Below are 21,149 nucleotides of genomic sequence, written 5' to 3'. Positions count from 1 at the left end.
TCAGATGGCAGTCTTAGTCTTGTCTTCAGAAAACCATCCAAAATGTAAGCATCTCATAGGAAATAAGCTAAGGACAGGTTCTCATGTCAGTCTGCTGGTTCAGATGGCAGTCTTCAGAAAACCATCCAAAACATAGCTTGTTATTTCCTATGAGATGCTTAAGGACAGGTTCTTACAGGTTTCTTAGTACCTTATCTCCTACTGAAACCAGAGAGATTATAAAGTCTGGTTTAAGCCCGTCTCCGCTTAACTTCTCATTTAAATGAGAGGTTAAAATGCCTCTTTTAGTCACAAAGATAAATACATGGTCTACTTGGCCACTTGAGGACTTCTCAGACTTGGGGATGCCAAGCTGCAGAGAAAACACTGTGCTCCTCCAGGATGTCAGCTAGTACTCTCTCAATCGTCTCACTCTATCTTAGGACATGAGTGTTGCCCAGCCAAAGGCACTTACTATTTGCATTTGACAACACTCCATGTGCTTTTACTGGTCACGTCCATCAGCAGCAATGTCTGGAGTGACAGAAGAGCTGAGGTTGGAAGGGACCTTTGGAGATCGTTTAAGACTGATGAAAGTCTGTGACATTTACTATACTTAGTCAGAAAATAGGAACTTGACTCTAGTGATGCTAATGGTGTTCATAAATAATCCAGGATACACTTTCATTTGTAGTTTTTCTCCTTGCGCTCAATGTAAGTAAAGACCAAGGTGGTATTCTGGAGGCAAGGGACTTGTGACTGGAAATCACAGAAAGAGGGGAAACAGAGAGATAGGGCCACGGTGTCCTACATGTTTTTACCCAGGACAAGCATCACCTACCCAAGTACTTGGTTCTCACACTCCTGAGACAGCATCTCCAGCAGGAGACTCAGAGATGGTTTCCTATGGGCCATGCTGGACTCTATAGTGTTGAGTGACCCTGATAGTCAGTAAACCCTGAGTTAAAAGGACAACTTTGGAGAAATAAGGCACTCTTGTAAGATGAACCTCTACAGGTTAGGATGGACAGCAATGAATAGAGAAGAAAAAAGAGATTAAGATTTAAAAAAAAAAAAAAAAAAAGAGTGCTTATGAGCAAAAGGAGAATTATAGAAGCCCTCAAAAATGGAAAATTTGAACCCAAGGCAGAGGATAAGGCAGTGGCATAGACATAGCACTCCGAGCTGTGATTGCAGACAATGCAAACATGTCAAATTCACTTAACCCCCTGGGCTGTTGCATGTACAGAGGGACAATTTCTCCCCAAAATGGTCAGGTGCCACTTCAGTTCCCCAGGGACCCCCTGAAAAGCACAAGAGGGAACACGCACAACCCCAGCAAAGTTCAGAGAGGACACATACGTGTTTGAAGGAGGTGTGGGGAGCTGCGCTGGCTCCTGTTTCCTCCAGGAACTCGTCCCAGTTGAAGTCTGCGTCCTCAATGCTGGAGCCCTCATCTGTTTAAAAGAAAGAGGGGAAAAAAAAAAAAAAAAAGAAAGAAAAGCAGCCTAAAACACAGCCAAAGAAGGCAAAAGTTGTGTCAAGGAGTTCAGGGTGAGAATAGCAACCAGTATAAACATCAACACAAGGGAAAACAGAAAGCTTGTTTTAAAGATCTGCGCTTATCTAGTTTGACTGACTCTTACTACACTTTCAGCAGACTTTGGGACTTCACCAGCCAACACTTTGAGACCTGAAATGACTCTGCTTTCACAGCAGTGGGGGAACAAACCAGTCATACCGCAACAGGCACTTTGTGCTCTTTTATTTTGTATTTGATGACTCTCTTGCTGCAAGTGAGGTGGCTGCCTGCCCGCTGTCACAAGGGTGCAATGGCCTTGCTCGTTCCCCAAAATCAGGTCACCCAGCACTGTTAATTACAGCAGTGCCCTGGTGATAATACTAGGCGTTGCTTCTGTTGGCTGAGCAGTGTGTAGAGCAAACACCCCAACCTTTAGGGCTGGGGAGCCCCAGGTTCAATCGTGCCACCCTTCCTCTCCTTCCTCAGCATCCCTCCAACTCAGCATCCCTCCGTCCCTCTCAGCCAAAGCCCCCATGCCTCCCTCTTCCCCTAAGACTACAGCTGCTTTCCCCCAAGCCCCCCAGCACCCCTCACAAGACCACTATTATGTTCTTGCTCCCTGCACTTGCCCCATTGAAGATTTGGGGCTCTGCATCACTCCTCCCCCCATCCTCACAACAGCCCCACACGATCCTTCCACACGGTGAAGGACTTGACATTACAACTCTTTAATTATTTTTTTTCTTTATAACCACACTGAGCAGAGCAGAGCTGAGACCTCAAACCATTGCTGAAACACACACAGCAATAATTAAAAATAAATCTTCTTTCACTTACAGAAAATCAGCCAAATCTGATTGTTTTCATTTTGTTCCCAAGCAATCTCGCAAACCCAGTTTCATCCCCAGAGCAAAAATATTTACAGTCTAGCAATGAACTCTTCGCAATAAGCATTTATCAGCCAAACTCTGCAAGACCCTTACCTGCCCAAACATTCATCAGGGTGGCCATGATGTAATTAAAGTGACTCATGACAAACTGAATTAAGAAACCTCCCCAGACAGTTTTATGAAGAAAACGGCAGGGTTAATTTATTGCAATTATTGCTACACGTCTCCAGTTTTCAGGACCAGAAAATTATGTTGTGCAATGGGAATCTCTCATCATTAAAAGGGGAAGACATAGGTTTTATTTGCTGCCTACGGAGCCAGACATACATAGGCGAGGGGAAAAAAGCGGATCAGAAGGAGGTTTTTTGAGACAAGAGCTCATGGAGGGTAAAGATCTGTCTGGGAGTTCAAAGAGGAGCGCTGAGCTGTCACCACTGTTAAACACTTTGCAGGCTGTTGCATCGAGTCTAAGGTCTGACTCCTTGCCTTAAACTCAATTAACCTGCTTAAATATGAAGACGTAAATCAACATTTACTCCCCTGACAAAGTGGCGACCAGATGACTTTTCAACTCAGCAAGACAAGAAATAACCCAACTCCATGATTACAGCCTGAAAACAGGCAAATCCAATGTAGAATAAGGGATGGGCCTTGTTTTTGTTTCTTGGAATCATTGCAAAAAGCTCCAGGCATAGAAGCTGACCCTGTTTGAGATATTTGACCCAAAATGAGGGGTTTGCTCATTCTTGACTGAAAGGTAAGCCACAAGTTAACCACAAGGCAGGTGGTTCGTGCAAAAATTGTTAAGAGTTTCCTTCATCTACATCAGGCAGGCAGGCAACTTAGATAATCAGGGAAATTTTTCAGCCTCAATGTCTACAACTCCGTGGAGTTAATGTCTGAGAGAAGAACCAGGTCCACAGATTTCAAAGGCTGAGCCTCTAAAACAAAGTATGTTAGTCCACGAGTAGATGAGCAGATATGGTTATCCATCCCGGGCTTAAAATTATACTGATTTTTAAGCAGCTTTTTACCCTGAGCACAACCAATCCCTGGTCCCACTAAAAATCAGCAACATCTGATGTGAAAAGCAAAAGGTGAAAAGCTAAAAGTGCATTCCCTCTGCCTGGTTGCTCCCCGCTTCTGCATCCAACCGCGCTTGCGGTGTTGGGATGGGCTGCTCAACAACCCCAAAGACATCATCACCTCAGGACATCAGACACAACAGGACATTTCCAGGTCAGCCTTAGGCCCCATTCTCTTCTGCTCAGATACTTCTACATGTGCCATTTTCCTCAGCCCACGACGCTCTCTGTGTATTCTGTTTTTAGTACTGCTTTTTGCTCTAACCTGCTGGGTGAGTCCAGACATCTCCGTTTCTCCAGCCTTCCTCAGTAGTCTTATGGGAAGGAGTGGAAGCAGGGATTTTTTACCCAGTTGAGTATATAACCTCCAGCCTCTGCTGGGAGCAATGCCTCCAGGGTGACAAAATAATCTCCAGAATTTGCCAACAGCACGTTAATTGTGTCAGCATTAACAGATCCTCGTTATGGATACAACAACTCCACCTGCATTTCATAATCTTACCACCCGTGACCTACTCTGCCACGTGCCGAAGCAGAGAGACTCACTGGCCCCCCTGTTCCCACAGCCCCCTGTTCCGTTCACATGCACTCCAGCAACACTCACAACAGCACCTGTTTTAAAAAAAAAAAAAATAATCACCCAGATCTCTTCTTTCTAAACCCAAACAGACAGGCTTCACGACCTCAGGGGGAGGCAGCGTGAGAGCTGCAGCCTGTCAATTCGTTTCTCCCCGCCACATCACAAGTCTGACTCCTCTCCCACGTTTTATCTGCAGACCTTATCAGGAAATTACTTTTACAAGGTCTGTAAAAATAATGTCAGGGTGCTCATTTATCATGGTATCAGTGTTTTATTTTTCTTCGTTTTATCACAAAGGATTTTGAAGGGACTGTAAGTTTCCAAAATGTTTTTTTTTTTTTTTAAAATGGACTTTGCTCCTTTCTAGAAATCTGGCAGGGGGGCATCCAGAGTGGAGACAGCATGGCCCAGGGATGAGACCGACCCAACCCCATCCGTGCATGTAACAGGGCTCTACACAAATCTCCTCATCCATCAGAAAAGCCCTACAGCTGAGGAGAAGGGGACACCTCTTGACGACCTCTCTCAATTGCCTGGAGATCCCCCGATCAAAATGCAGATAGAGAAATGCAAAGTTTCTCTTAATACGCGACAAGAAAGCTTGTGCCTGCTTGAGAAGCAGTTATCACAAAGCCAATCTGTTCGTTGCTCCTCAAGTCACGTGCTCCAAGAACAAAGTCCTGGAGAGCTGCAAAACCCCAGGTGCCAGCATTTCACGGAGCACCCTGCGAGATGACAAATCTGGCATTGAGCCTGTTTTTACATATCAGCTCCCTTTCCAATTATTGGTACTTAGGCCCAGTGCTCTTTCTTAATGAAAGAGTCAAGGCTGGCTAGCCTACAATACAATGATGTATAAACAAGCCCAGGGTGGCAAATAAAATCAACAAGTCATTATCTGTGAGCCTCTCAATGGCTTTAAAGTGCTCATGCATTGACACTATAAAAATGCAACTGTTCCAGCTGTTAACAGCCTCCTGGGATGTTTGGCTATGGGAAATAAAGGGGATAAAAGACCCAAAACCTGTGGCTCCAGAAACACAGATTTTTCCCAGGCTTCACTGAAGGAGAATATTTTTGTGGGAAATTGCTTAGCCACCTTATTTATAGCACATAGATACATTCATGACTTTTTGAGTTAATAGAGAACCGAAATGCTTTAGCAGTTAACACTAAAGATTACTTTAGATTGGATATTAGGAAAAATTTCTACACTGAAAGGTTTATCAAGCACTGGAACAGGCTGCCCAAGGAGGTGGTGGAATCATGATCCCTAGAGCTATTTAGAAGACAGGCAGACATGGTGCTGAGGGACATGGTTTAGGGATAGTTTTTGTCAGTGTTAGGTTGATGGTTGGATTCAGTGATCTGACAGGTCCCTTCCATCCTGGACTATTCTATGATTCTAAAATACCAAGAGAGGCAAGGGAGGGGAACCTGATCTACAGCAAAGCTCCAGCATGGCCTTGGAAGAGTCACCAAGATCCATATCCCCAAAGAAATTTAGGCACCACAAGCCAGTTCTCATGCCAAAACCAATGTCTACAGTTGGCCAACAGAATCCCATCCCAGAGGCACCTACCTCTCTCCCATGGACATAAATGGATCCTATGGGGACTAGACCATGCTGCAGGGACTTTGCCTCCTTCTGGATAACTTGAGACATCCATTAGAAGGCAGCAACCATGCACAGTCCTCCACCCCAGGTAAGTTCCTATCATCCCATTATTTCTGGTTCAGGGGTCTCCTTGAGACAAACATGGCTTCTAAGCAGTTAGCACGATGCATCTTTTTTCCATAAACATGCCCAATTTCCCTTTGAAGCCATCTGAAACAACCAGAACTACTGCACGCCCTTTGAAGCCATCTGAAACAACCAGAACCACTGCATGTACCATGGAAAAAAAAAAAAAAAAAACCCTCAAAACTTTGGGTGGACTAATAACCCCACAGCACAGGAAAGTTTCCACCTCCCTATATCCCACTTAACACCCAGCATTTAAGAGCCCAGCTGAATCTATAACCATCATGGCAAGACAAACTGAACTACCCCACATCTCAAACACATTTTCAGCGCAACACAGCCAGTTTGCATTTTTTTGTAGGACGTTCCTCTCACCTTTCCCTAGCCCTGCTTGACCTCTTGAAAGACCACTTGCATTTCCATCTCAATTGCACAACCATAATGCCGTTGCTTGCTAAGTGGAGCCCAGGTGGCCACTGGCAACCTGCAGGCAAATGTGGCACCCTTGTTTATTATTTTCAAGGTAAAAGCTGCAAAAGCTGGTTGGATTGCACAAGGGGCTGTGCAAAACAGCCCATCCTCACCCTAAAAGCCTACAAAGTCACCTCAAGGACCACAGCTCATAGTTCAACTGGCAATGTCTCACGCTGCTGTGAGTCTTCCCCCCCATTAGTGAACGTGGCAAAGAGTCAAAGACCAGTCACAGCTTTCCAATCATTGGTGTCCAGAGAAATAGGAAAATCACTTGAGTCATTACAAGCAGGGAAGAAATTAAAGGCCAGGTGGCCGAATTTCCGAGGTGCTGAGGGAGAAATGGAGAAAAGTAGACCAAAGGCATGGCTTTGCAAAGGACTTCAGGACAGCATTGACCAACAAAGCACAAACAGCACCACCAGGGAGAAAAGATGCAAAAGACCCTGAAGGTTAAGCATGCAGAGTTTAAAGCAGTCACCCCAACACTGCTAGTGTTCCACTTGAGGAGTGTTGAATCAGTGATTCACCACTGGTGAGGACACCTATTTCCACGGAAGGAGACTTAAGGCATCCCTTTAGGAGGCCGACCTGCAAGCACAGATTTTCATCTGCCATTTACATCTTAGGATCCTTTTGTCAAGAACAGCTTTTACACAAACGCAAGTGAGTTTGGGAAAAGCATTCAAGCACACAAGCACCAACACAAGTACCACCACGCAAATCTGAACCCTTTTGTACAGATGAACTGACTGATGGATCAGTGTTGCTCTGGAGGACACCTATTTCCACGGAAGGAGACTTAAGGCATCCCTTTAGGAGGCCGACCTGCAAGCACAGATTTTCATCTGCCATTTACATCTTAGGATCCTTCTGTCAAGGACACAAACATAAGTGAGTTTGGGAAAAGCATTCAATCACACGAGCACGAACACAAGTACCACCACGCAAATCTGAACCCTTTTGTACAGATTAACTGACTGATAGGTCAGTGCTGCTCTCCACAAGTTCATCAGTTGGACTCTCCCACGCAAACACAGAGCAAGGATGAAGTTGCCAGTTACAGCTGAGCCAAATCACCAATTCAGTGCCACTGGGAGAGGTCCCATTCCCATCAGCATGAGCTCTGGCCCTTCCTCTTCCTCCAGCCAGCTCAAATCACAAAACTGGCAGAAAATTGACTTTTTTTCTGGATTATCTTTCTGCTGGGTTAGTGAGTTGAGTGACTCAGTCCAGAGTACGATGGGCAGCAGAGGTGGTGGAAGAGAACAGGGGTCTCCCATTTTGGCATCAGAAAGAAAGCAGATTTGGTCTAACCGTAATGTGCAACTTCATCATAAGATACAGCCTCCCCTAGAGATATGAGAAGCTCCTTTTGTACAGATTAACTGACTGATAGGTCAGTGCTGCTCTCCACAAGTTCATCAGTTGGACTCTCCCACGCAAACACAGAGCAAGGATGAAGTTGCCAGTTACAGCTGAGCCAAATCACCAATTCAGTGCCACTGGGAGAGGTCCCATTCCCATCAGCATGAGCTCTGGCCCTTCCTCTTCCTCCAGCCAGCTCAAATCACAAAACTGGCAGAAAATTGACTTTTTTTCTGGATTATCTTTCTGCTGGGTTAGTGAGTTGAGTGACTCAGTCCAGAGTACGATGGGCAGCAGAGGTGGTGGAAGAGAACAGGGGTCTCCCATTTGGGCATCAGAAAGAAAGCAGATTTGGTCTAACCGTAACGTGCAACTTCATCATAAGATGCAGTCTCCTCTAAAGATATGAGAAGCCCTAGAAGTTCTCATATCTTCTTCTAGATAGGAGAAGTTAAAGTAGTAATTCCAGCAGAAATTACAAGAAGCTAGCACTTATTTTTCTGGATTTACCATGATGATGCCCAAATTTAGAGAAATGAATCCTCACCTGTAGATGCCCATCCCAGAGCATTAGCACAAGGACAACAAGCAACCACCTCTCTGCTGGCTAGTCTAATGTTTGTGAACCCTCTCACCTGAAGCAGTCAAAAATCCATAAAAAATGGCCTTCAGAACCTCCACAAGCGTTCCCAATGCTCACCAGGCAACACAGTTGTCCCCTGTGAACCCTCTCACCTGAAGCAGTCAAAAAAATTCTGAAGGAAATGAGGGTGAAGGGTCAGAACAATGGGGAAATGCTGTAATTTCTGGATGTTCATTTCCTCTCTTTAAACACGAAACTACAACAAAATAAAAAAGGATGGGGAAACAGAAAGAACACAATATGATGTTCTGGAAAAGGTTTTCCATTGTTTTTTGTTTAAATATTTGAGTAACTGCTACATATTGTAGAAGAGATCCAGAAGAAAAAGAGCTCCAACTTCCCAACCCATCAACCAGAGATCTACTTTAGCACTCCACAATATAGGACACAGTCCAATCCATTAAAAATGGCCTTCAGAACCTCCACAAGCGTTCCCAATGTTCCCCTGGCAACACAATTGTCCCAACCTCTACCAGTGATCAGTTGGAGGGCTGTACCAGTGAAGACAACCCATGGGGGCGAAGGAGAGCTCACCTGAATCAAACTGCTCCATGTTGCCATTGGCCGGGCTCTGACCCTTCTCCGGGGAGAGATGTTGGGTCTCTGGCATGGTGGCAATGAAAGACGCCCTTGTCTCCATGGTTCAGAAGAAGAGTCCTTGCCTTCCTAATTCATCCTGCAGCAGGGACCGCCTAGAGGACAAACTAAATGAAAAATAAAAAGAAACAATGAGTGATTTGTTCCACCTACACCAACCCATTCCCTCTGCCTTTCCTAATGGGTTTCAAGTTATCCCACGTTGACTGCAACCCTTCAATCCTGCTCCCTCCTCCAAGGTGAAGCTATAGTTGGATAAGGAACCACAATGGAGGACACCTCCCCATAGTGGCAATAATATCATAAGAGCAATAACAACAGAGAAGATGAGGCAATAAACAGCATCCACAGTATTCAACACAAAGGATTCACCTCTAAAAGTTCGTTCCAGCTCCCTGTATTACCAAGGGAGAGGGACAGACCAGCCCATAAGGTGGCACAACCCATGGCAAAAAAAAAGACACCCAAGAAAGGCCAACCCAACCATCCTTCAAGAAGTCCAGCCCTTGACATCCAACTTAACGGCTAACACTGTGTGAGCTGTATCTCACACCATAAATATTCAAACTTCCAAAGGTGGAGATTTGTGATAAAAAGAAACAGAGGAAATATTGAAGGGGGAATACTTGGGAGAGACTGGAATAACTCTAGAAATTAAAGTTCAGCATGCAAAATGCAGATATCCTAATGAAATAGTGGTGACTGCAACCATTATTTTGTTTTCCAATGAAGACTGACCAAAGGGAACTGCCCAAGTTAGTACCATGCAAGGTAGAAAATATCAACTCAGGTGTAGATTGGGTTATGTTGGCAGAGGAGATTCTTCTAGAAGGAATGACCATAGTAAACACAAAGTGGAATAAAAACACGCAGAGATGAAAAATGATATGAGAAAGGGAATACAGACTGACGGGATCTTGAATCAGACACCAGAGTAAATGAGAACTATATTTCTAGCTACAGTAACCCACCAGACAAGCAATACCCAGAGATACACCTTTAGGAGTAGATTAAAAAGAGCTCCAAAGTGAGCTTTCCAGTAAAACCCTCTGAGTTGATGATGAATTACGAGGTGTCAAAGGAGGACTGAAAAAGAGAAACCAAAGCGCGGGTTATGGGCACAGAGGGAACCAGCTATTCACACAAGATATGCTAAAGCCAAGACAGATCGTAGAGAAGGTACGTGTCCAGAATATATGATGTGGAGGACTGGTCCCCCTTATTAGTGGGTGCCTCCAAGACCCGACAGGGGGACTATATGGTCAGCATTGACACCAAATGCTCTGCAAGAAGTGTGACTAAAAGTAGGAAAAGCAGTTTACTGCCAGAGGCCAGGCAAAACAGGAGGTAATAAGATTGTAAAAATAATATGGGATTTTTTCAAGTTTTACTACCCAGGAAGCATATTCAGGAAGATCAGATATGGTGGTTATAAAACAGAAAGAGGGAGAGTGCTCCGTCACTGATTTTTTTCATTTCCACTTTTTAAAGCCGTTCCAATGAAAATTGTGAGGGAGAAATGGACGTGCGTGAGCAGTTATAACAGGAACTGAAAAGGAAGAGGAGTATGTCAAGTGCAAGCGTGATATCCATTAAGTGGACCACGGTGGGACTGTCTGCTGGAGCAATCACAACGGCATCATGGCAACTGCAATTAAACCATGCTAAAAGCATGGGTGTTTCACAAAGGATCACTGGTAGACACAAATCACCAAGGCAGGTGATACAACCCCCAACCGAAGGGGTTTTGGACAAAGTCAGATCCCCATCAGCAACTTGTGTTCCTCACCCCAAAGGGACACGCTAACAGGGGAACAAAAAATATTTTTAAAAAAGGAGACTATAAAAGAATTTGGAGTAATATTCTTGTTGGTCTCTTTGCAAAGTGCTCAGCGTAGTTGGAGCACTCCATAAATAATAATGATCACTTCCCCACTGTGATGGACACTACAGCACTTCATCTTTATTCTTTGTTGACATGAGACTTGCTAATGAATTAAGTGTATTATATACTATGAGTAATTTGAGTGCAGCTAACCTCAGAACATATATATCACTCATCCCCAGTGTATATTAAGTTTCAATTAACTATGAAACTAGAAGCAATCAGTCTACTGAAAGTAAAAAAAACATTTCTCCTTTGGTAGAGAATACTTCCGTAAATATCATTAATAATAAATTGGTTAAGTATCAGGATTTTACATCAAGCTTGTTAAATGCGAGAGGATGGGAGGTGTCAGCAGAAGCTAAACCTTGGGTGGATTCAGCTGCTTTCATTTTTGCCTGGGACCAGACAATGATGGAAGCTAATCTTTGTCTATTAAAAAAAAAAAATAATAATTCAAAGAACAGAGAGAAACAGAGACGAATCAATCATCTTAAACAGAACTCAGGGGTAACAATAAAAATACCAAGAAGAAAGATAAGCTACTTGGTAGTGTAGTTAAATCTTGTGACACTTCTATGATGCTGATAAGACAAAGTTATGAGCTGATAAAAAGCTGAAGGTGTCCAATCAGCGAACAACAGTATTTGCTGGTTCTTATGCAGTCAAGCCCCAAATCTGCCACCAGACCCACAAGAAAGGCCTGTTCCCCTGGGTCATGGAATTGCCCTTCAGAAATGGAAAATGGATGGGAAAACCAGCAGGAATCTGTCCGAGGTGTTTGCCACATGGCTGGGATTCATCCTTGGTGGCCACATCTGGGGCTGGGCTTGAGATCTCTTCAATTAAAAGGGGACAACGCAGAATCTCTTTGCCAGATTCAGCAATGTCATTGACATTTATTTTTTTTGTTTAATTCTGTTTTAATTGAGTTTTTTGCTTAAGCTATGGACAACTTCTTGGTTTTGAAATGTCAAGTCAAAAGCACCCACATCCCAAGAAAACTGGATCTGTCAGAGGCTATAGTTTATCTTCTTATTTTGGGAATAACTACTTTACCATTTATGGTAGGAGAACATTTAAGTGTTTTCCCAATACTATGTGACAACAAGACCAAACTCTTAAGCAAACACAAGCTTCCAGATAGCTCTGAGCCCTGGTGTTGATATAACTAACCAGCAAAGAAAGCTGACAACGGGTATTAATTTTTCACTTCTTATTAATTGCTGCTAATTAACACTTCAAACAGAGTCCCCAGCCATACTGTTAACAGCAGCGTGCTGGCTGGCCTGCAATCATCAGCATCACACAAGCAGCACACACCACTCTCCTCCCATTTCTCCCTTAGTCTGAAGAAACCTGTGTCCACTGGAGACCAAATTAAGGACCACAAAGTCACATCTCCAGCCCGTAAACCAGGGGATGGGAAACAACAGCAAAAGTGGCTCAAGGTGACACTACACTAGGAGGGAACACAAAGATAAATATTACGAAATGCATTTGAAAGAGCAGGGAGGGAAGGGGGGGAAATCCCCTCGTTTCAGATCCCTTGTTCATTGTTTCTGCACAGCGGTGGTTCAAACCGATCCGATTCTACCCCCACGCAGCTCCCGTTCCCCTGGTATTTAATTCAGATCCAGGCTCTTAATTCACAGGCAGAAAAAAAAAAAAAAAAAAAAGAAAAAAGAAAAAAAGAAAAAAAGAAAAAAGAAAAGAAAAAAAGAAAAAGAAGCCAATATTAAAAAAGTCTCTTTTATTTCCTTCTTCCCACGGCTGTCAGTCTCAGACACACAATTATCTCAAACACACTGCCTTGTCATCTCTATCAATATTGGCTCTTTGTAGAATTGCCTTCCTCACACCATTTTATTTTTCTCTTCTCCTGTCGACTCCACCCTGTTTTTTCCTTCCTTTGGAGCAAGCCCCTGTAGGGAGAGGTCCCCTACCCAGTGCTCTTAGAGTTAGCCCTGACAAACTTACGTTCTCCCTCCAACACATGCTTGGTTAATTGGGATGGACATAAAAAAGGCAAGCTACTGGGAAAGAGCATGCAAAAAAGTTCTCATATCCTTGAAACCTCCTGCCTGCAGAATGCATCAGTTGTGCCAATGTCCTGCTGAGTCCTGAGTGGTGAAGAAGGGCAAAGCCCACCGCTTTCCCAAAAATCTGGCCCTTGCCTCCAATATCCAGGGACATCCATTGACTTGAGATGGTCCCACCTCTCACTAAGGAGTCAGTTGATGAGTACAGCAGGGCTGCATAAGGGATGCCACCATGACCCTGCATCCTTGGTGAACAGACCCTACCAGGGACCTGTCCAGTGGGAGAGTGGCTCCATAGGCAGCTTCAGGGCCCACTGCATTTCCAGAGGTCGACCTTAGGTATGTTGGGATATAAGGAATCTGCATTTCTCTTTCCAGCCAAGCTGGAGGGAAGTTGAACATGAGGTGGCCCCAGCCGACTTTCCTGGTGAATGCAAGTGCTGATTTCACCCAGTCTCCTCAAAGCCAGGCACCACCACGTGCAATTTTATGTAGCCTTTACCATCTAAGCCTTTTGCAGGACCATGAGTGGAAAAGCCACTGCAAAGCAATCATGGAAACCATTTTGAAAATATGAGACCAAGTCCACCTGCCTGAGCAATTAGGAAATTGCAGTAATTGGTGCTGAGGCTCTCAGGAAGCAGGACAGGACTCTGCTGAGACCTGCCCTGCCTCAACCCAATCCCAGAGCTGAGACAGTCACTCCAATTGCCTCCTCCTCCATCCTACTTCCACAACACGTCATTTTTTTAATATCCCCACTAATGTCCCCCACCCAGCCAAACAGCTTTATATCAGATAAAATGAGGGCACCTGGGCCTGAGAAGATGGAGACTCACCTAGTCAATAATGTGCAGCTGAGAGAAAGCATCTCCAAAAGGAGATTTGTATGTTTAAATTGAACACCCAAAATTTGGATGAGATGAACAAATGTTAGGGGGTGCCTGTCCTGCATTGCCTTGCATCACCAAGATTTTGGATTTAAGATTTTAGACATCCAAGTTTGCCAGAAAGCAAACCAAAGAAGTGAGATGCTCAGATACCACGACACTTTGCCCTGTGCCCAGGGCAAAGGGAGACTCAGCCCTCTGGAACTAGGTCCAGCATGCATACGAGTTGGCCACTACAAGGCTGATCTTGAATCATGCTCTCCCTCCTCAGGTGAGCCACCAAGGCATCTTCTCACCCACAGGACATGAGACCGGGCATCACCCAAGAACGAGGGAAAGGAATACCAAGGCACTCTTCTCCATGACATCTTTCCACTTTGGGACTCTACCCTTCATCGGGAGGGTCTGACCCAACAGTGAGCTCCTGCAGCCCTTCTGGTTGTCTCCATTGCCTGCTAACCTGGAGATACCTGTGTCCTGATGGATCCCAGCCCCAGGAAACACTGAAATCAGTCTTCTCAGTGTTCATGCTGCAAATCAGAACACACACAATGACTGATGCCCCTTCACTGGAATTGTTCAAAGCCAGGCTGGATGGGGCTTTGAGCAACCTGCTCTAGTGGGAGGTGCCCTGCCCATGGAAGGGGGTTTGGAATTTGATGATCTTTAAGGTCCATTCCAACCCTAACCATTTTATGATTCTGTGATTTTTACAGCTCAAGTCAAGTCAACGGTGTTCCCTTCTGGGTCTAAACCCTGGCTCTCCATCTCTTGCTTTGAGCAATGCAGGTGACCTTTTTCAGTGCTCAGAGACCACCTCCTAGAGCATGCAGGCAATGCAAGGCAACAAATACAGTCTCCAGCTGCCCCAAAAAACTACTTCACGGGCAATGCTGCAAATCACTGCATTTAACAGGAGGATGCACAGGCCCAACACTGGGGCTGAGACGGAAGTCCACTCCTCTAGGCAGAGGTCCCCAAATAAAACCATACTTGATGCAGGATTGCTGGTGGCAGCCTGCCACAATATTTACACCCCCTGAGCATCTGCACAATGCAAATGGAGGCTCATTTGGAAGGGCTATTGAACACATCAAGGAGCGGCTTTCACCTCCTAGAGAAAGAGCCTGTCTCTCTTCTCAGACAAAGCACCAGTTGGAAACCTTTTAAGGATCACTTCTTCCAAATTCCTCTCCCCCCCCCCCCCTTTTTTTTTTCATTATTGTTTATTTGAGAGCTTCCCTCACCAAATGTTTTCACTTATATCAAGTGACAATTTCTCTTTCATATTGAACGCCCCACAGGATTTTATTAGGGGCAAATTACTGCTTTCAACAGCTCTCTGTTGGTTCAGATATACTCTGGGGTGGAAGAAACAAATCCCATCTAATCTGGAGAAGTAGGAATGTTCACAATATTCAAATATATAAAAAACAGCTGAATGAAAAAAGAGTATAATCTGTTTCCCATGTTCTTGGTGGATCGAAGAGGAAGACTTGGGTTTAAACTGCAGGAGGGGGCACTGGATTTCTGCATCAGAAAGAAAATAGCTAATATACACTGAATCTGGTAATGAAGTGGAACAGACTGTGGGAAGAGCCTTGATTTTTAGAGAGGCTGGGATGCTCATCTGTCCAGAGACTGGTCTTGGTACAGTTAATCCCACCCTGGGCTGAGAGATGGTCTGTACAAGCCATGGAGGTCCCTTCCAGCCCTTCTGCTCCAGTCACTCTTGAAGTCAAGCATCAGTATCAATTGTGCAGCAGCACAGAAAATAAATGACAAAGCCTGGAGAGAAAGCACGCAAAAATGGGAAATCAGAAGAGCCATCAGAGCAGGGAGGGTCCCAATTACCCATCCTGAAGAGGAAGAAGGAAGAGGAAGAAGGAAGAGGAAGAAGGAAGAGGAAGAAGGAAGAGGAAGAAGGAAGAGGAAGAAGGAAGAGGAAGAAGGAAGAGGAAGAAGGAAGAGGAAGACCCAAACTTCTCTGAAGACACATGGTGGAGAAGGGATTATGTGAGGTGCCAACAGCCCTCTGTAGCTCAGCAGGTCCTTGGTCTTCTAGCACTGGTGCCTAATGCCTCACGCTTTTTATGCTGACAGAGACAAACCTGTTTCACAAAGCAATTTTCTCATCCTCCCTACCTGGAACAGCACAGAGTCCAGGATACGTGCAGAGATAAACAGCAGTAAGATAAGATAACAGAAAGTAAAATAAACCTAATTAGAGAAACTAACTTGTTTACAGCGAAAAGCCCTGCAGTATTAGGCAAGAAAAAATAATAAAAAAATAAAAAATAAAAGAGACAGATGACAGGCAGGCACACAGATGTCTGACTTCGCTATATATTCCACTTTCAGCTGCCCCGTGTGTAAATATAGCATAAGGACCCAGAGCTGAACTTAAAGCAAAAGCCCGCCACAGACTTCACTGAGGACTAGAACAAACCTGTAAAATTAAAAGCACTATTTAATTAAATTTCTCTTCTCCTGAGCATGCTGGATGTTCTACACCCGAGGGTAATAAGGCATCGCTGCCACACCTGTACCCCTGCTTTTGCCCCTGCTAAGCCTGGATGCCTTCAGCATCCCACGTAGCACATGTGCGTGGCACAATCCTGTCCTCAGCACCCACACCAGCTGGTGGGGGGGAAATCCTCCCAGATTTGGATGCTGAGGCAGGGTCTGGTCCCAAACCACCCCATAGCACGGCCACAAAGAGCCAGGCAAGGCGAGTGCCTGCCTCCCCCCTGCCCTGTGTTTGCATTACCGATGCTCGCTCCGAGGAGCTGTAAAATCCCCTCCTGTCACAGCACTGATATTTCACATCCTGTCTCTGCAGATATATAAATGTCAGCTTAAGGTGCCAGGCCAGGGAGATGGAGGTCGCCATGTGCTAATCCTTCTCGCTTCCAGCTGTTCCGTGACCAGGCGGATGTCACCTTCCCCGTGATTCAACAGGCAATTTCCATGATGTAGCCCCACTTTAGTAAAGCACTTCACAGAATCACAGGGGTGATGGTAGGGGTTGGAAGGGACCTCTGGAGATCATCTAGTCCAACCCCACTGCCAAAGCAGGTCCACCCAGAGCAGGTTGCACAGGAACACATCCAGGTGGGTTTTGAATGTCTCCGGAGAAGGAGACTCCACCACCTCCCTGGGCCGCCTCTTCCAGGGCTCTGCCACCCTCAAAGGAAAGAAGTTTTTCTTCATGTTCAGATGGAACTGTGCCTGTTGCTCCTTGTCCTGTCACCAGGGATCACTGAAAAGAATCTGGCCCCATCCTCTTGCCAGGATCCCCTCTCAGTCTTCTCTTCTCCAAGCTAAACAGACCCAGGTCTCTCAGCCTTTCCTCATCAGAGAGATGCTCCAGTCCCTTCACCATCTTCATAGCCCTTGCTAAGGGCTGCTACCCATGCAAAGGGCCAAACACACACCAACTACTTTGGGAATGCATCATATTTAAGATTAGGCATCTTCTAAAGCTCTCGGCTGAATCAGAGCCATGAAGAAGACCTTATCAATATCCCCAATGCCCTTTACAGCAGGCAAAAGAGCTGCAGGGAAGAAGCACAGAGGCAACATCAACCATCTACAATGCCTTGTCTTCTCCCACGTCTGTGTTTGAAAGAGAGCTGAAACGAGGAAGCCTGTTCGATGGGTAACTTGAACGTGCACAGCTGCTTATCACCTCAAAACATCTCATCTGATGCTTATTGCCACCAAACACCAGCCACGTGGATCGAAAAAAAAATATAAAAAATCAGTCAGACCCCCTGAACACGACCGATCAGCCAAGCGATAGAAGTCACCCAGCAGGAAACACAAAACACTGTTTTCATGGACTTAATTTAGGGCCCAATTCAGAAGTCCCTCATCAGCCAAAACTCCCATCGCCCAGGGCAATCAGTTCTTCCTTCTACGGTGCAGTGCTTTGCAGCAGTCGGAGCCGTTTTCCAAAAAAAAAAAATAATAAAAGATGCAAACTGGAATGCAAGAAACATCTGCCATCTGATTCCAACACTTTTTAGGAAAAATGACATTTTAGGTCTTGGCACCGTTTGGTTCATTTAAACAGCACAGCATTTGGGCTCAGTCCTACACACACTTACATCCCAGTCAGTGCTTTACATCCAGAAACAGCTTCACCGACTGGAAGGATCTGCCAAAAAATAAATCCAGCCCTCACAGCCATCTCCTGCCACCCCTTGGTACAACAGCAGGAAGAGGAAGACCCTTCCCTTCACCAAGGGCATGTGAGGGCAGCCAGCAGACCCCCACCAAGTTCCACCCAGAACCAAATTCCAGAAGACATTTTAACTCAGAGTCCTGCAAGTCACATTTACGGTGCTAATTCCACCCCATTTCTCTAATAAAAGACAAATCGGGTTCTCTCTCATTCTACAAGTGACCTCAAAGAGATGTCATGGTGAGCTACTCCAGAACATCCAGGTTTAATGCCACACTATCACGCATACAATGATGCATCATTTAGCCTGGTCTTACACCTGCTTGCTCAAAACAGTTAAAAACAAGAAACAGTTAAATACTACTTTTTCTTGTCCTTTGTATAAAAGAATATCTTTAATGCATCCAGAAAAGCTATTTTTTTCCATCCAAAAGTCCTGGCAAGGAACTTATGGTTCCTTAGCCTTTAAGGATCGTCAGCCCATGGTCATCTTGTCTCATCTCCTACAGTGCAGGGGCAATGATAATGTTACCTCCTGGATTTTAGTGGAGGGAATTCATCTTCTTTGCCAAGCAAACAAATACAAAACTTTCCAGTAACTTATACTCCACCTAGGTCTCAGGACTTTCCTGTGAGGGTGGTGAGACACTGGGAGAAGCTGTGGCTGCCCCATCCCTGGAGGGGTTCAAGGCCAGGCTGGATGGGGCTTTGAGCAACCTGGTCTGGTGGGAGGTGTCCCTGCCCATGGCAGGGGGTTGGAACTGGATGATCTTTAAGGTCCCTTCCAACTCTAACCATTCTATGATCCTACAACTTTACCCAAGAAAAGAGGACTCTGTTGCACAAGCCACCCAGTGCTGCTAACAGTATTAATCATGAAAGCAAGTATCATGAGTGAGAGTAAAAATAGCAAGGATTCTGCACATCCCTTTTTTTAAGCCTCACACCTACTCAGAAATGATCTTTCGGTCAGCTGTCAAGAACTGCTTGGGTTGTTTTTTTTTCCCCTTTCTTTTTATTACTATTTAATTTTAGAGCAAATGCTTCTGATTCATAAAAATGGAGGAACTGTGAACACATTTTCCAAACCAGCCCTCTCCAGAATGCTTTGTTTAGGTTTTGCAAAAGGCCAGTCTCAAAATAAACTTTTTCAGAAGTTTTTAAAATGCCAGTGTCTGTGTATGAATCTTTGCTCACACTTCTATATTCTCCCGTTTTGCAACCCATTTTTAACTACCACAGGAGTCATACCTGAGACACAGAAAATAAAGAGCAATCTTCTGGCAGAAAACCCTAGAATGGATTTGATTGGTTTCATCAGAGATGACCTCTGTGCAAAGATCAACAGTTGCAAATGATGAGATTTAAATATTGACAAGGTATCATTGGCTCCTCTAATCCTAAAAGAAACCCAAAAAAACCTGCTCCCAAGGACCAGCATGTTACAATGATAGAACAAACTCAGTATTTGCAAATAGCATTGCTATTAACATCAGTGATAGCATTTCATTTTCAGGACCCTGTTGCACCAGCTGAAGTACTCCATGTGTGACAACATTCAATAGTAATAAAAGATCTCTCATGTTTCTATTGTCTTCAGGTCATCTAAAACGTGGACCCTGTGGTCACCACATTAATTTTCTCTGTGCACCTTCAGAAACACACCTCTGACTCTTCTGCTTCAAGGCTTGGCTGCTTGTCCCAGGTTTTGGAACTTTCCACAACTTCTTTGTCACTTGGGAGTCAGGGACCAGCCATCTTCTTCAACTACCACCACCATCCTTGTAAACCTGCTCAGACACTCTCCATACCTCCCCTTACCCCACAACAACATGAATTAGCAAGAAGTCCTTAAAGAAACAAGTCAGCACCTTCTCTACCATGTCCTGTCCTTCAGCAAGGTAATGTCACATAGAATCATAGAATGGTTAGGGTTGGAAGGGACCTCAAAGATCATCTAATCCTCCCATTGTACCAGGTGCCAGCATCCCCACAGCTGTGAAAGGCCAGAAACAGACTCAAAATACATATATTTATTTCATGGGCCAGCAGCACATTTAGGACAGCACAATCCAAGGGTGGGAGGAAAAGCACTCCCAGTCTAAAGAGCTGCAGTGTTTATTCTGTTTCTAGTAATACTACCATAAAGTTTTAATAAATGCTTCATTAAAACATCAACTGTCTGTCCAGCCAGTCAATTATCACTCATCATCACAGCTATGTAATGACATACTGTCTTCTACAGATGTTCTTACATCTGTGCCAAACACCCTCTCCACCTCTGCAACATCCTCATAGCATCTGTTGAATATTTGTAAATGTTTTCTTAATATATAAATATATACACAAAATACTGTCTCGCTTATAGTGCATCTACTGCCCCACTACCCCATTAAACCTGTAAAAAGGTATCTCCTCCTTGTTTACAAAGTACTAGTCTCTTGATAGCTCTTTGCCGTATCTATTTAAATGGCTTTTAGATTTTCACTTAGTAACAGATTACACCAAGCCTCCATCTTATCAGAGGAGTTATTAGGACCTAATCCTTTATAAGCACTGAAGTTATTAGCCTTGTGAGAATATTTTCTTCCCTTCCGTAAATAATCTGATGGGGAAAAGAAGAGGGGGGGAAATAAAAAGGCACTTGCATCCCTGCTCACCCAGGCAACACTCCCTGCTCCCCCTTCCCCCCCAGCAAAGGAAATCAAATTTGTTTGCACCTAGGGGCTTCTTGGGAGGAAAAGCAAACTGCAGTAAATCCAGCCACTGCAGGAAAGAAGTCCTGGGAGGAGGAGGTTTGCCTGGTGCCAGCGATGCTAACCCTAAGGCAACCCCAAGCCAGGTGATGATGGCTCCCAGCTCCCTCGGAAGGAAACAGGAGCAAAGATGGGGGTGGAGGAAGAGGAGGGGGGGAGACCAAAGCAATCCCATAAATACATCCTCTTTTGCCCCAGGTGGGTGTCCCCTGGCTGGGAAAGAGCCAAGGGTGGAAGATGCCAGGGGAGAGAGGGGGGGTCGGGGGGGGGGGGAGGGAAGAAGGTGAGTTATCACCCCATCTTTGGTGGGGTGTCAGTTGCAGAGCCCGAAACAATCAACACAGAGCGAGGTGTTCCCCACCAGAAAGCGCAGTTTGCAAAGGAAGAGCCATTTTAGGCTGCTTTCCCCATTTTTAAGCAGCTTCCCCGCCAAGGCCAAGAGAAAAAAAAAAAAAAAAGAAAAAAAAAAAAAGGGGAAAGAAGGGAGGAGGGGGGAGAGCCCAGGGTG

At 44.9% G+C, this 21,149-nt stretch overlaps 1 protein-coding gene across 1 annotated transcript in view; it reads right to left on the bottom strand.

Annotated features, from left to right (window-relative positions):
• The window catches only part of SFMBT2 (Scm-like with four mbt domains 2), a 188,246-nt gene that overhangs the window by 146,485 nt on the left and 20,612 nt on the right, over positions 1-21,149 (bottom strand). Inside the window, exons 2-3 of the mRNA XM_014949114.1 lie at positions 8,817-8,986; positions 1,342-1,436 (exon numbers count right to left, since the gene is read on the bottom strand). Coding sequence (XP_014804600.1) covers positions 1,342-1,436; positions 8,817-8,922 — 201 coding nt within the window. The 5' untranslated portion in view covers positions 8,923-8,986. The remainder of the gene's footprint in view (positions 1-1,341; positions 1,437-8,816; positions 8,987-21,149) is intronic.

The sequence above is a fragment of the Calidris pugnax genome, unplaced genomic scaffold, assembly GCF_001431845.1.
Source record: "Calidris pugnax isolate Ruff unplaced genomic scaffold, ASM143184v1 scaffold125, whole genome shotgun sequence".
NCBI classification, from domain to species: domain Eukaryota; kingdom Metazoa; phylum Chordata; class Aves; order Charadriiformes; family Scolopacidae; genus Calidris; species Calidris pugnax.
Note: the sequence above shows the minus strand (reverse complement) of the source record. Positions and strands in the feature narration are given on the sequence as shown.